The 16,873-nt window shown below is 38.5% G+C and overlaps 1 protein-coding gene and 1 pseudogene across 4 annotated transcripts in view; both read right to left on the minus strand.

Annotated features, from left to right (window-relative positions):
• SMURF2 (SMAD specific E3 ubiquitin protein ligase 2) overlaps positions 1 to 16,873 on the minus strand; it is a 99,828-nt gene that overhangs the window by 33,493 nt on the left and 49,462 nt on the right. Inside the window, exons 1-4 of one of the 4 annotated variants that reach the window (XM_075562086.1) lie at positions 15,175 to 15,191; positions 9,981 to 10,089; positions 1,360 to 1,471; positions 719 to 852 (exon numbers count right to left, since the gene is read on the minus strand). In XM_075562086.1, coding sequence (XP_075418201.1) covers positions 719 to 852; positions 1,360 to 1,471; positions 9,981 to 9,987 — 253 coding nt within the window. In that variant the 5' untranslated portion in view covers positions 9,988 to 10,089; positions 15,175 to 15,191. Of the gene's footprint in view, positions 1 to 718; positions 853 to 1,359; positions 1,472 to 9,980; positions 10,090 to 15,174; positions 15,214 to 16,873 lie in introns of those variants that run through there. The other 3 variants (XM_075562085.1, XM_075562087.1, XM_075562088.1) reach the window with 3 other exon arrangements.
• On the minus strand, positions 4,953 to 5,737 carry LOC142458385 (small ribosomal subunit protein eS4, X isoform-like; annotated as a pseudogene).

Genomic DNA, 16,873 nt, shown 5'->3' on the forward strand with positions numbered 1-16,873 from the left:
CCTTGCTTGTCAATACTCTAAAGAGGTTTTGTGCAGCAGATTTACCTAGTGCAATGAAAAAGGTCCTCTGGATGGAAGTTATTTAATACTTTTAAATTTCACACGAAGCTAAACTCTAGCTTCACAAATTTAAATTGGTTTTTTTAAGTCCACAAGATAAATTTAGACTAATAGCATTCATCACCAAAAAAAATGTTACCAATGTTTAAAATATACATAAAACCTAAAACCAAACCCATTACCATTGAGTCAATTCTAACTCACATCTATAAAAGATTTCCAAGACTAAAGCTTAAGGGAATAAATAGACAATCTCATCTTGGATGGTAAACTGCCAAGCTTGTGGTTAGCAACCTAATGCCGAACCCACAGTGCCTCCAAATGTCACAAGTGCTCCTTAAACTATACATAGGAATATCAGTTTTTAGATTCACCCACCCCAGTTTTCTTTGGTTTTGTTTTTAATTTACAAAGCAGTAGTATCTTCCCAGGAGCCCTGGTGGTGCAGTGGTTTGTGCATTGGGCTGCTAACCTCAGAGTCATCAGTTCTATACCACCAGCAGCTCAGAGGGAAAAGATGAGGCTTTCTACTCCCATAAAGAGGTACAATCTAGAAACTCCTAAGGGCTGTTCTACACTGTCTGTCCTATAGGCTCACAGTAATTCAGAATCAACTTGATGGCAGTGAGTTTGGAGGTTTTTTGGAAGGTGTACTCACAGCCAGTGTCTTTGAGGCGGTTGATGGCATTGGAAAGAAGACGAACACACCCAAGAAAGCCAGCACCTTGTTTTTTATGGATCTTCTTGTGATTCCAGACACTGATCGTAACGGAGTCAGACTTTCCAATGTACCTGAAGAACAAATGGCTATGTGAGCAACCTGGCACTTAAAACAGTTGTTGTACAAGTTTTCTTTTGCTTCTTTAATATTCTAAAATCACAAATATGGTTCAGTGTTTGACTATGTAGTGCAAAATATACTCCCAGAATGTAAAGAAATCTGTCCGTTCATCTTTTGTTCTCAGACTAACCCACAGGACTGATGAAGAAATAAATCTTGAAAATAAAATCCAGAAAGAATTTTCAGTGTATCCTCTACCACTCTTGGGCTGGGTATTGAGTTTGTTAGCAGGGGTGGGGTTGGAGGTAGGGGTTGGGGTTGGAGGTAGGGGTTGGGGTTGGGGAGCTGTTTTAGCTCAACTAGAATGATGACTTCTTTTCCTGGACAAAGATTCTAAGACATGGGGTTTCTCCTGTTCCAAATACATTTCAGTGGCATTACTTACTACCTCAGGGAAGAAGACACTTATCAGTTCCAAAAGGCAATGTCAAGGCTGACAGACCAAAAATCTGACCTACCTGTTATGTTTTAAAATGCTGGAGAACAAAAGCTGACTGTAACGCTTTTCCCGCTTCTTTCCTGTGTGCAGGCCTTGGATGAGCAGGACGCTTGCAGCTTTCCCTTTACTGCCTGCAGACAAGCAGAGCAGGGAAAAGCGTTACTGTACTTGTCTGTACATATACCTGTAGGCAAGGGGCAGCTCTACCCTAGCCAATTGTTAACATGGCGCCCAACCCATGCAAAAATATAGTAAAGTCATGGAATTCTATCAGTAAAACCCCAGTTCTATTTTAGACTCTGAGGTCAAATTTTTGGTCCAGCAACCTTGACCTTAAAGTGTCTTTCAGTACAGCAAGAATTAGTATCAGAAAACTGCCGCTCATGGATAAAGCACAAGCTACCTAAGAGAGGAGAAAACTTCTAAGTGAGGGCTGGAAAACCATCCTTGCACCTAAAGCACGCCCTGCCTGGTGTGTGAATGCAAGGACCTTGACTGAAGTACCACTCAGCAGACTCGCCTCAAGTTTCAAAACAGGCCCAACAGACCTAATCTGGCATATACGAGAAAGCTTCAAACAGTTCATGACAAAATGAAATTAAAAGATGGTGGGATTTTTCTCACAAACTTTCTATAAATTCTAGAATTAGAATCAAATATTAAACAGTATAAATATCCTAAAGCAAACATTATTATTTTATAATTATATTAAACCAGTTTTCCAACCAGTAAGCCTGTGTGCTCAATTACTGCTTCTCTCAGGCATCCAAGCAGCCCACCTCCAAATTAAACAACTTCTCAGAATGGTGTGCTGTAACATCATTCCTTATGTGTATAACAAAGTAAAATGATACTAAACAAACTCAATCATTGTGGCCCCTCTGAAAGATTCTAATGCTAAATTACTAAAATTATTAATTATACTGTATTAGTTTAATATACATGTCAGAAGCATTTTGTCCAGTCTTCTTGGGCCAGGAGTTAATTAAAAATACTCGGATTTCTTCTATCTATAAAAGTTGTACTGTGAGTTGCTATAAGTCAGAACCAACTCCATGTAACTTCATGTAATACAACACATTCTTTTTTGTTTAAAAGACAAAGCATCTTCTTTAATGATTGAAAGTTAAACTATATTTCATTAACATTTTTTACTTGACTGACTATGTGCTTTACAGACAATGTTGCAAGGTATTCTGCTGTTAGGAGGGACACTGAGGTGGGAGAAGTCACCACACAGACCAAAATATGACATGAACATTCCATTGAGGGTTTTGCTGAAAGTAAAGTAGTAGAGAGATGTTTGCAGACTTAGTCACTTGCAAAATGACCAAAAGTGTTTCCTCATCACTATCCCTCTAGCGAAGTTTCCTTGGCAACAAGGAAGCCAGTTACTATCAGCTTTTTTAAAAAGCCCAACAAGTACATGAAAAGATGCATAACAGTATTAGTCATCAGGGAATGCAAATCAAAACCCAATGAAATATAATTTCCCACCCACTAGGATGGCTATTAAAAAAGTAATTTAAATAAAGGTGGAAAGTAATAAGCACTTTGGAGTTGAAACTCTCAGACATATTATAAGTAGGAATCAAAACACAGAGGAAGAGTTTGATGGGTCTGCTAGAAGTTAAACAGAAGTTACCATACACCTCAGCAATTCTACTACTAGGCACACAAACAAAGACAGGTCTCCATATGTTCTCAAAAGCACTATTCTCCACAAATGTCCATCAATGAATGAATGAATGGACACACTGTGGTACATAGTTATAAGAATGCTATTCAGCCATAAAAAAGAGTAACATGCCACAAAATAGGAACCTCACAAACATTAGGCTAAGTGAAAGCAGCCAAACACACAGGTCACAGTGTATCATTCCAGTTACAGGAGACATTCAGAAGAGGTAAAGATGTAGCTACGGAAAGTGAACAGGTAGTTGCCAAGTGGTGGGGCAAAGGGGTTTGGGGAACAACTGCTAAGGTCACCATTTCCTCTGGGTGATAAACATGTTTCACACTAGCCAGGGGTGGGGGCCGTACAGCATCGTGAATGCAATGAATGCCAGTAAATTACTCCTTGCTTTATAGCTTGTCTCTTAATCTGAATTTCCTCATTAAGGTAGTAAATGAGAGGCTCACATTGTGGGCATCGCATTTGAAGAAAAGCCACTCAAGTCCAGCTTCAGCAAAATCACACAACTGGAAACCACCTGCATTCACAAAGAGATCATGTTCCCAAAATAGATTTAAATCAATGGTTTGGAAGTCCTGAATTCACCTTCCCATAGAAACAATGTTTTACAAAATTATAGGTCTGATGCATAACATCCTAACAACATTACAAAATCAAAGCTATGTGAAAGAAACATTTCCACAAGAAAATGTGTACAAGGAGCTTACTCTGCTCTGAAACCCTTCCAACTGAAGTAAAAGTACCTCCACACGGAGCCCCTCCCTGCCGGAACACCAGGAAAGCAGAACTACCTACTGCTTCGGCGACGCTGGCAACGTATGTACACATGTGCTCAACACAATGGATGGATTTATGGATTATGATTAAGAACTGTAAGAGCCCCCAATAAAGTGATTTTTTCAAATAAAATAAAAAACTAGGACTTGACTTCACAGGCTTCACCCAGCAATTTCAAAACAAAAATTTCATCCCTAACCCAGTAGTTCAGTTCCATGGTCAAAGTTCAAAGATCTATATAGGATTTGGGATTTGTTGGTTTAAGGAGATTGGACAATTTACCGAGGTAGGAAAAGCTAGCCAAGAAGACAGCAGCCTGGGAGGGAAAAAAGAGGACTTGATGCAAAGGGCTTACGTGAAGAGCAAATGCTTTGAAAATGATTAGGGCAAAGAATGTACAGATGTGCTTTATACAGCTGATGTATGTATATGTATGGATTGTGATAAGAGTTGTATGAGCCCCTAATAAAATGCTAAAAAAAAAAAAAAGAAGAAGAAGACAGCAGCCAGCCTACTCTTTCTTCACCCAACTTAACCCCAACCCACTGCCATGGTGTCCATGCTGACTCACAGAGACCATGAATCTTTACAGAAGCAGACAGTTCACCTTTCTTGGAGGGAACCCCCGACCTTGACATTAATAATCCAGTGCTTAATCCACAAAGCCAAAGACCCAAGTGACACATAAAGACCTAAATGATAAGAATGGAGATTTCTGAAAAATACTAAAAACAAACATAAAGACCAATGGTTCCAGTGTATTTTCTTTTAAAGTTGACTTGGGAAAGTTGTCGAAGAATGCTAACCTTTCTCTCCTCCATCCAACCATTTTGGGCAAAGTGAAAAGATGCAATTGGTCCCAGGAGCTTCTCAGTCAGCAGTGATGGGAAAGGAAAGGCTCAGTACAATTCTCACATCTGGCTTAGGGTTTTCTTCAGAGATTAACACCCTGAAACAATTCCCAAGCGACACAAAGCTCCAACTCTACCATTTTGATACAAAACCCACCTCTTCCCTCCCACATCCCAAATTTAAGAATAACATCTTCCTTTCTGCTCTAATTAAAACTCCCACTTTTTTTTAAATTATGCTGTATTTATTCCTTTTCAGATCTTTCCATGTCCATCACCCAGATCATTTCACCCACTGCTCTGTTTGGCAGCCAGTCTCTTGTCTCTCTCTTCAGCAATGGTGAGACGGATACCTTTCCCTCGAGGAAGAGAAATCCATGGTTTGTTGCCTTTTCCAATAAAAAAAATGTTGGAAAGCCGGGTGGCAAAGCTATTGCCATTGGCATCTTTCACATGAACCACCTCAAATGAGCCAGGATGTCTATTAGTGATCACACCGATTCTTCCCAGGTTAGCACCTCCAGTCACCATACAAACGTTACCAGTGTCAAACTTGATGAAATCAGTCATCTTTCCGGTCTCCAAATCAATCTGAACGGTGTCATTCACCTTGATGAGAGGATCAGGATAGCGGATGGTGCGGGCATCGTGAGTCACCAGGTGAGGGATTCCTTTTGTGCCCACGAAGATCTTTCTGACTTTGCACAACTTGTACTTCGCCTCCTCAGGTGTAATGTGATGAACCGCAAAGCGACCCTTGGTGTCATAGATCAGGCAGAAATTCTCTCTGGTCTTGTCAATGTTGATGACATCCATAAAGCCAGCAGGGTAGGTTTTATCAGTTCGGACCTTGCCATCAAGCTTAATGAACCACTGCATGCAAATTTTTTAAACTTCATCTCCTGTCAGAGCATACTTAAGTCTATTTCTTAAAAAAATGATCAGGGGGAGACATTCTCTCAGTTTGTGGGGACCAGGGGATGGACGAGGAACAAACACGCCAGTGAGCTTGTCCAGCATGCAGGGCTTTGGAGCAGCATGTGCTTCAGATGCTTCTTGGGACCATGAGCCATGGCTGCGCCGAGTACAGAAAGAGAGCAAAATTCCCACTTCTTTAGTGCAGTTAATATACATAAGCAGGACTAAAAGAAGCTGACTAAACTATCATAAATGCTTAATAGTTCCAAAGGTATGTGAAATGAGAATATGACCAAAATGGTACCCAAATGAGGCAAAATATAGCATTTCTGAAAACATAATAGAAACAAAAATTCAACAAATATTTACTGCATACCAACTATGCTATAGGCCATGCCCGAGGAAAATTCTCAGGCAGGAAAGCCTTCCTCTACACATGAATAGTTTGTGATCTCATCACTGCATTATGTACAAAGATCAGAGCTTTATTAGATCTGAAAATGGCACTGGGGTGGGACAAGCATGGACTGTTTAATTATTAAAGTTCTAATTTAAATCACTATGTTTTAATAAAGTTTTTTAAAATTTTCTTTCCTGATGAAACTTTCGTTCATCTTAAACTGAAGTAATTTTACTTCAACACCCTATACCTTCACTTATTTTCATTATAAGGCGTTTATTTGGGGTTTAAATAAACAGCTTTAAAAAATTAGGAAATACTAGCAAACTTTAAAAGTTGCTCCATGACGTAGCCTATTCCCTTCTTTCTTTCTCCCACTTAAAGACACAAAATTGTTGTTTTCGGCAGGTTAGTTTTCTTGCTGTTCTTATAAAACTTAAGATTAAAAACAACAACAATAAAAACACCAAACAACTTACGATTCCCCCATCCTCTGATCACCAAATAAGAAGGCTGACACACACATTCAACATTCTGATCCCTTCCCCAAGTGTACATGCTACTGCCATAGAGTGTTGTGCCCTAAGATCAGAGATTACTGTTCCATAGAAGGTGGATTAACACTACAGTAAGCACTTTCACCTTTTTGAACCTCAGGATGGTTTTCTGAAGATAAATACAAAATCAACTACACTCCTCGACCCAAATTAAGCCCATTGGCTTCAGCCTTCAAGTTGCTTAAGAGTCATATTGATGCTTTAAGGCAGTATAAATGGCTCCATAAGATATAAAAGACTCTAAATATCTACAGAAGCAGAATGCCACATCTTTTTCCTGTAGAGCAACTGATGGGTTTGAACCTCTGGCCATGTGGTTAACAGCCAAATGCTTAAACCACACCAGAGCTCCTTTAAAGTCAATTGTCTTATAAATAATTCATAAAGCCCTAACTATAGATGGTTCTTAAATTTCAAATGTTTAATTATGTTATTTGTTAACTATGATTTAGCATAAAAATTCACTTTCACCCTCAAAGCCAGCAAGTCTATCCAGATTCTCAAGGGCCCTACAAGACTGAGAAGAACTGCCCCTCTGGGGTGTGTTTTCAAGACTGTAACTCTATGGGAGCAGAAAGCCTCCTCTTTCTCACATGGATAGGCTGCTGACCTTGTGTTTAGCAGCCCAACTTGTAACCTACTACTTAACCTACTATTCCACCTGGGACAGCAGTTTATAATTTATGGTTTAGTTTGAGGGGGCGGTTTTGTTTATTGCCGTATCTAGGCCTCTGGATAAATTAAATCAGACTGAATTGAAAGGAAACAACTTAAAAATATTTTACTAAACCCATAAGTGTCTTTCTGCCATCTTTCCATATTGCCATATTTGCATGAATAATGCTGAGAAAATGAATATGCACCAAGTTCTTACTGAGCCACACTCCAAAATCATTGTCTAGTTTCTAACTGTGATAATGAAGCACGGCTACGCTGATGAATTTGAAATCATTAATGATCACAGGACTGGGAAAATTGTCATGAACCTCAAAAGCAGGTTAAACAAGTATGGAGCAGCTACCCCTAGATTTGATGTACAGCTCAAAGATCTAGAAAAATGGCAGAATAATCTGCTCCCATCACACCAGCTTGGTTTCACTGTGCTGACAACATCAGCTGTCATCATTGATCATGAGGAAGCAAAGCAAAACACAGGAGGGAAAATCCTGGGATTCTTTTTCTATGTATACAATTAACTTAATTAACTATATATAGTAGCTATCCACAGCTATATTAATCAAATCAATTAATAAAAGTTTATTATCTAAAATATTTATTTAAAGCATTTAACATTTGAGTATATTTTTAGATATCAGGTACTAAACACTTCACATTATCTCACTTAATCCTCACAATGCTCCAAAGTAAGAATTATTATTATTATTATTATAGGAAATTGATGTAAAGGGTTAGATTATAAGCTAAAAATTATGTATTAAGTGATAGAATGGGGAAGCCAAGCAATCCCACTTCTCCCAACTGCCTATCTTTCTCCAAAAAAAAAACCAAACTCACTGCCATTGAATCAATGGGACTCATAACAACTTTGAGTTTCTGAGACTCTGTTAATAGAAGGAGAAAACCCCATCTTTCTCTTAAGGAGTGCCTGGTAATTTTAGACTGCTGACCTTGCAGTCTGCAGCCCAAAGTGTAACCAACCACACCACCAGCATCCCTGTCCCCACCCCCACCCCCAGGCCCTCAACTACCTTCCTAGTAACTATTTACTCATTAAGCTAACTCAGAGTTATAATGCCACAGCATTGAAGGAGCATATAGCAAAGAATTATTAGCTGTTTTCAGGGATCTTAATGTTGCAAGGGAAACATGCCATTTATTCACATGTGGTTTAGAAGGTCAAATTCCAATAGATGGCCACAGTCATGGCTAAGCTACAAATTTCAGAGTAGTTCTAGAGCTAATGTTCTAAAAATGAGTCAATGATACATCAAGCATGGAGGTTCTGATGGAAGATCTAGTTTTACTGGAGGTAAAATCAAGTGGAATATCCTAAAGAAAAATTAAGGTTGATGAAGACTGAAGCAGAATGGCAATGAAGCTCAAGAGGCTGATGAGAAAGTCAATGGTATGAGGATGATTGGCAGGTTTACAATGTTAGAGATGTAGTGAAGATGGTAAAAACTAGGCAGCAGATAAATGCATGGTAACTGACCTAATAAAAGCCAATATGAAATATTTAGAATAAACTAATGAATGAATAAACCAAAGTAGGTTTGTGGTTACCAGGGGCAGGGGTGGGAGGAAGGAAATACAAAGTTACTTTTACGCGGTACACCAAAAACAACAACTCACTGTCATCGAGTCAATGTCAACTGATCTCGATACTAGAAACAGGGAAGAACTGTCCCTGTAGGTCTATGGGACTGAAACCCCTACAGGAATAGAAAACGTCATCTTTCTCCTGTAGAGGGGCTGGTGGTTACAAACCACTGACCTTGCACTCAGCAGCCCAAAAGGGAAAATAAATAGTAATTTTTTTTAAAAAGACACAGATAGTGATGGCTTCCCAACATGATGAATATAATTAACATCACCAAATCGCACACTTAAAAATGGATGAAAAGGATGTTTATGTTTTACCACACACACACACAAAAAAAAGCTAGAAAATAAACAGACTATCTAGAAGAAAACTACCAAAATAAATAGCCAAAGTTAGAAAAGTAGTTATTCTGAGGATGGGAATCAGAAATGAGAATAAGCAGGGACGATTTTTTTTTTTCATTAAAATCTTGTACTACCACATTTGCCTTTTTTTTTTTTTTAAGGATCATTGTGTATCATTGATTCCAGCCCACAGTCGCCCTAAAGGACAGAGTTACACTGCCTCATAGATTTCCTAGGTTGAAATCTTTATGTGAACAGATCGATGTCTTCCCTCCCTTGGAGCAACTGGTGGGGTCAAACAGCTGACCTTTTGCAGGTAGCAGCCAAGACCTTAGCCACTGCACCACCAGCACTTCGTAGTACATATACTATGAAGATTAAAATGAAAATAATAAGAAGCCATCCACATATGGAACTTCAAGGAGTCCATGGGGCAATGGAATTAAAAAGAAAATGGAATTTTTCTATGGACTTTTTTTAACCCTCATCATAAAAAGAAACAAAAAGACCTATGAGTGCACCTTAACTCTGATTTTTGTTTTATACCTTTATTTAATTGAAAAAAGGTATGGAGTTGCTCTACCCTGTAAGGCAATTTCATTTTGTTCTTCTAAGCTCATTAAAGCCACCTCATCTTCCAAAGTCAGTCACCTAGAATCCATTGTACCTTCCCCACTGGATTTTCTACCTCTTCCCTGGAGACCAAATTATATCACAGAACAAATGAGATCGTTTTCCATGGGTACAGTTTTCCACATTTTATAAAAAAAAGAACACAACTGGTTTCATTTCAAAATAATCATTTCAACCTACAGGTCATAATGCTGATTCCACTTTGGATCGAGTGTATTCTTCACAGTATCTGTAGAATGGCACTGCCCGGAGCCATCAACCACCACCTTAGCAAATGGATCAGGAAGTCCTGTGGAAAGTGGGAGATTACTGTAAATATCATCATTTGCTATAAACCAAAAAAAACTCCATTCTTTAACCCACTTCTATAGTTTTCAAAATATGTAACTCTTTTTAAAAGATTAGCACAATGACAAATGAAAGTGGATTCCTCTAGAGCAGTGGTTCTCAACCTTCCTAATGCCGTGACCATTTAACACAATTCTTCATGTGGTGGTGACCTCGCTCAACCCTAAAATTATTATTTTTTTGGTACTTCATCACTGGAATTTTGCTACTTCTATGAATCGGGTGATCCCTGTGAAAAGGTCGTTCTACTGCAAAAGGGGTCGTGACCCACAAGTTAAGAACTCTCCTCTAGATAAGATGCTTTACCTTGGTTTTTTTTAATTCTACTAAGTAAACATACAATACATGTCTATGAGTGAAAATAATCACATTTTTAGATTTCTCCTTGGATGCTACTCAACTATTAAAGAGTGAAGGACTAAGAAAAACAATTTTTACACACAAAGCTTCTACATGCCCTCCAGATCCTTACTTAAGCCTGAATCATACCTTTCATTGTTTCTTTTATTAAATAATTCAACAAACCAAAATACAAGCTGTAGACCTAGGTTTTAATTTAGCTCTATGATATTATTCTACATCAGTCTGAGAGCCAAGTTGGCTCAGCGATAGTAAAAATCACACGTTCTGAGGTCCATGAGCCCTCTAGTGGCTAATACAAAGTGGGCAACATATTTTCTGTCCTTTTAAAAAAGTCTCAATTGGACAATCATTTCTGAGCCATGTACAGAAGCTAAAGGTCAAGAATGTCCCTACTTCACAGATGTACTTGATGGGTCCCAAATAAACATGAAACAAATGTTTTAGCTAAAAGTCAAAATTATGAGGGGTTCAGGAGAGGAGATGGGTCAATGAGGGTGCGAGGTAGTACCGATGAAGAACACAGCTTTCCCCCAGATCCAGGATGCTTCCTCCCCCAAACTACCATGATCCGAATTCTGCCTTGCAGGGCTAGATAGGGCAGAGGTTGTACACTGGTACATATGAGGACTGGAGGCACAGGGAATCCAGGGTGGATGATACCTTCAGGACCAAGGGTGTGAGGGACGATGCTGGGAGAGTGGAGGGCGAGTGGGTTGGAAAGGGGGAACTGATTACAAGGATCCACATGTGACCTCCTCACTGGGAGAGGGACGACAGAGAAGGCGGGGGAGGGAGACTCCGGATAGGGCAAGATATGACAAAATAACGATGTATAAATTACCAAGGGCACATGAGGGAGGGGGTAGCGGGGAGGGAGGGGGAAAAAAAGAGGACCTGATGCAAAGGGCTTAAGTGGAGAGCAAATGCTTTGAGAATGATTGGGGCAGGGAATGTATGGATGTGCTTTATACAACTGATGTATGTATATGTATGGATTGTGATAAGAGTTGTATGAGTCCCTAATAAAATGTAAAAAAAGAAAAGAGGAGAGAGAAAAAAAGAAAACGATTAGGGCAAAGAATGTACAGATGTGCTTTATACAATTGATGTATGTATATGTGTGGACAGTGATAAGAGCTGTATGAGCCCCTAATAAATTGTTTTTTAAAAAAGGTCAAAATTAATATCCCCAAGTGAATTACCGTATATACTCAAGTATAAGCCAAGTTTTTCCAGCACATTTTTTAAAAATCATCTTATTGGGGGCTCGTACCACTCTTATCATACCCCATATATACATCAATTGTATAAAGCACATTTGTACATTCATTACCCTCATAATTCTCAAAACGCCTGCTCTCCATGTAAGCCCCTGGCATCAGCTCATTTTACCCCCTCCCTCATGAACCCTTGATAATTTATAAATTATTATTTTGTCATATCTTACACTGTGACGTCTCCCTTCATCCACCCTTCTGTTGTCCAACCCCCAGGGAGGTTATATGTAGATCTCTAATCGGTTCCCCCTCTCTACTCCACCCTCCCAGTGTTGCTACTCTCACCACTAGTCCAGAAGGGAGCATCCACCCTGGATTCCCTGTGTTTCCAGTTCCTATCTGAACCAGTGTACATCCTCCAGTCCAGCCAGATATGTAAGGTAGAATTGGGATCATGATAGTGGGTGGGGGGAGAAGCACTTAGGAACTAGAGGAAAGTTTGATGTTTCATCATTGCTAAATTGCACCCTGACTGGCTCTTCCCCTCCCCATGACCCTTATTCAAGGGGATGTCCAGTTGCCTACAGATGGACTTTGGGTCCCCACTCCACACTCCCCTTCATTCACAATATGATTTTTTTTCCTTTGATGCCTGATACCTCATCCCTTCAACACCTCGTGATCACACAGGCTGGTGTGCTTCTTCCATGTGGGCTTTTTTGCTTCTGAGCTAGATGGCCGCTTGTTTACCTTCAAGCCTTTAAGACCCCAGATGCTATATCTTTTGATAGCCGGGCTCCATCAGCTTTCTTCACCACATTTGCTTATGCACCCATTTGTCTTCAGTGATCTTATCGTGAGGTGAGCAAACAATTCTATGATTTTTTGTTCTTTGATGCTTGATAACTGATCCCTTCAGCACCTCGTGATCACACAGGCTGGTGTGCTTCTTCCATGTGGGTGGCTGCTTCTTTTTCAGCACATTTTTAATGCAGTTTTTGTGGTAAAATTAGGTGCCTCGGCAGATATTTGAGTCAGCTTATACTTAGCTTTATATGGTACTTTTATTTTTGCAGAGGAGACAAAATTCAAACCCGGCTAGGTCCTGATTGACTTCAATTTCTCCCCTGTGCAACACCTTCATCTAGTATTTTAAACATAAATATTTTATTTAAATGTTGAATAATGAAAGAGGGAACAAATGTTACTAGGGAAAACAGTCTTAAAAATCCAGCAGTTAAGGAAGGGATAGTCAATATATGATAATAAAGTCAATAGGTCAATAGCAGAATCTAGATCAATATTTCCCAAAGTGTGCACCTCAAAGGCCACTGGATTGGGAGAAGAGGAACAAAAGCAGATAAATAAGTTTCCTGGATTATAGAAATTAGTACAAAATTTTTTCCTTCTCAGGGGTGAAAAGGATCATTTTTTCCCTGAGAATGGGGCAGGAAACCAAATGAATTTGGGAACCTATGGCCTACACCAAAGAAAGAGGGAACGGCAACAAATGTACACATTTGCCTGACACAATGGATGCATGTATGGACTGTGATAAGAGTTGTATGAGCCCCCAATACAATGATTTAAAAGGGGGGAGGGATATTTCCTTCCCCCACCCCCATTACTTTCACCTACAGTTAAAAATGGAATATAAAGATTTCATAAGTAATAATAGCAATGAGTTTTCTGAGGTTTAAAAAAACTAAAGTAAGATTCAATTCCTGTAGATTTCCTAGGAGAACATAGACAAGAATGCCTGGTTATCTTACTGGAGAAGCTGCATCTGGGAGTTCTGGTAGAAGGTAAAGAATTTGGGAGGGAAGATTGGGAAACAAAAATGAAAGTTTCCACTTAAACACCTGCAGTAAAGCTATAAGAGCTGTCTTGGAAGGAATAGAGTCAGCCCTTACACTCCCTTCCTTTGTTCCTCATCACCTCCATGGACAGCAATCGTAACTGACCTTTTCCAATCCTGCTTGGATACAGCTTTGCTCAGATCAGCAGTTCTCAACCTGTGGGCTGCGACCCCTTTGGGGGGTTGAACGACTCTTTCACAGGGGTCGCCCAATTCATAACTGTAGCAAAATTACAGCGATGAAGTAGCAATCAAAATAATTATATGCTTGGGGTCACCACAACACAAGGAACTGTATTAAAGGGTCGCGGCATGAGGAAGGTTGAGAACTACTGTTTAGATCAACCCTGAGGAAGGTAAGAACAGATTTTGCTTATTAGAGTGAGAGACAGCTACTTGTAGTCCAGCCGTCATCTGCAACAGAGAAAGTTTTGTAGCTACTGGTCTCTCTGAGTGTTATGCGTAAGGCTGTTACATCTTCTTAATTGTGTTCTAAATTATCCTAATTAATTGCTTTCCCATATAAATAAAGATACCATCAAAATTTATCATTGTATATGACTGAGAAAAAAACAAAAGAAATCAAATTTCACGTGGAAAGAATTGTATAATTTGCAACTATACCACGGGCTTATTCTTTCTTTTAATCAGGTCCCCAAAACGATCAAGTATCAAATTAAATTGGTCAGGAAACATAGCCAGTTCTTTGCTGGCTGGTAAGACTTGGACTTTTAAATCTAATAAATTTCTCCTATTTTAATTTCAAATACTTTACATATAAGATTACTGACTTAAGAGTTTTTTGCTAAAAATTCTATCATTTTATACAATAATTTCACAATATTATAAAGTAGTAGGAATATTACAGGGTAAAGACTTTAAACACAAGAGGGCTACTTCCCTATCTTCTCTCACAAAACTAACCCTAACAAAAGCCACATCACATGTGCCACAGGTGGCACACAGGCTGCAAATATGAGAACCAAACGTCTGCTCTGGAGGCTGAACCGGAAGAGCATCTCTCATCAAGTGTGGCAGATTTCTTTCCTATCCTCTGGAAATTCCAAGCAGCGTCAGTGACTTCTTTACTTTCCAAGGAATACAAAATGTGTGACAAGAATACTAAATGTGTGACAACAAAATTTCCTAGGAAATGTTTTTTTAAGTACTTACAAATAAACTTTTCCTAGAACTCTAACAATAGTTATACTCAACATATATCTTACATTTGTCTGCTTAGTCACATACCTGCACACACACATATATTATACATAAATTACACAATAAATAAAGGCTTCAAAAGTTCTGGGAAAAAATTGAATTAAAAGATAATGATTTTTCTGAAGTCCCCTTGTATGCTAGGAGTGGATAAAAGTAAAGGAGGAGGTAGCACTAAAAAGCACAAAATCCTCTTCAAGGTTAATACGCCAAATGATTGTAAACCAATGTATCCCTAAAGCAATGCTGAAAATATTTTGCCCAAAGACACCCCTAGTCAGACAATTTTGAAAGGTCTATCAAAAGTGTGTATATGTGTGTATGCATTATATAAAGAACATACAAGATTTATTAACGCTAATTTACTTACGGAAAAAATCCTTTTTCACCAAGTTTTTTGCACAGAGTACTGTAAAGAAAACAAAAAATACAAAGAAAAAATTAAACTAGAGTGTTAAGACACCATTGATAAAATTTAAAGCTTCATTTTCAAACAGCAGTGAATAAACACTAAGTGCAACAAGCTACGGGACATGATCACAAACTTTCTTGAAAGATCAACAAACAGACTGCTGAATTCGTGGACGAAGCTTTTAGCAATTATCACCAGTAACAGCTGAGGACACGAAAGTTGACAAATTTTATACTCTACAAAGAACCCAATTGCCAGCTTCTATTAGGATCTATTCTTAGAGCAGCTTAATGGTAATGGAAAATAGTTTTATGCAGAAAATTTACAAGCTCCGGTTGCTATATGTCCATTTTAAAGATGAAGTACTGTTATATTAAAGAGGATCCTAAATAAGATGAAGTTAAACTCTCCAGATATAGATGAGATGTTCTTAAAACTAAGCTTCTGTTGTTCAATCTCCAGCTAAATTTCACAGACACCTAGCAAGAGAGAGAAACTCTCCTCTGCCATCGAGTTAATTCTGACTCACAGCAACCGTACAGGACAGAGGAGAACTGCCCTTTTGGTTCCCGAGGATAATAAATCTTTACAGGAGCAGACAACCTCACCTTTCTCGTGAGAACCAGTTGGTAGTTCTCTTGAGAACAGTTGCTCTGTGGTTAGCAAGTCAACTCATAATACACCAAGAGCTTTTTAGAGATAAACTCAAACTAGAGCCAAACGTACTGCCATTGAGTCCATTCCGATTTGTAGCGGCCCTATACGGCAAGGTAGAACTGTCCCTGTGAGTTTCTAAGGCTGTAAATATTTATGGGAGTAGAAAACCTCATTTTTCTCCCACGGAATAATGGTAGTTTTTGAACTGCTGACCTTGTCGTTAACACTGTAATCTGTAACCCACTATTCCACCAGGGCTCCTCTAGAGATAAACTACCTTCCCTTAAATGATCAGTTCAAGGACAATGCAGTCCTACCTATCAAGCATTAAAATGCCAAAAATTAATATATGAAAATTAGAGATCTCAAATCCACATTTTCTGGATCTGTGCATTAAATTACTACTAATATTGTGATGGTTGCACAACTTTGTGAGTATACTAAAAACCAATGAATTGCATACTTTAAATATATGAACTTTATAATAATTACCTGACAGTTAACAAATGACTGCTTATAAAGTCATAAACTTAGACCTTTTAAATTCAAACTTGATACAAGTGAAAGGAAGAAAATAACTATCATATATGCATACTTATAATTTGTTAAAAACATTTTAATTATTTTGTTAATTTCTACTCACATCTATTCACTATTCCAATGGTGTATTCATATTAATTACAATTACTTCAAGTTTAGTATATTAAAGCATATTTTACATAATAAATTTTGGAAATATGTCTTAATAAAATTAATCACTTTCATGTTCAAATAAAATCATTCTGAAGAAAGAAGCTCTTGATATATTAATAAAATTATTAAGTAAGCTTGACCTGATTTATTAGTCCTAGAAGAATATCAAATATGCCACAGACTGCCAGAAGAATTAACAAATCTGTCTTAAAAGAAGTACAGCCACAATGCTCCTTGAAAACAAGGATGGCGAGACTTCATCTCACATACTGTGGACATGTTATCATGCTTGGAAAGTAGAGAGTCA

The sequence above is a fragment of the Tenrec ecaudatus genome, chromosome 10 (assembly GCF_050624435.1).
Source record: "Tenrec ecaudatus isolate mTenEca1 chromosome 10, mTenEca1.hap1, whole genome shotgun sequence".
NCBI lineage: Eukaryota > Metazoa > Chordata > Mammalia > Afrosoricida > Tenrecidae > Tenrec > Tenrec ecaudatus.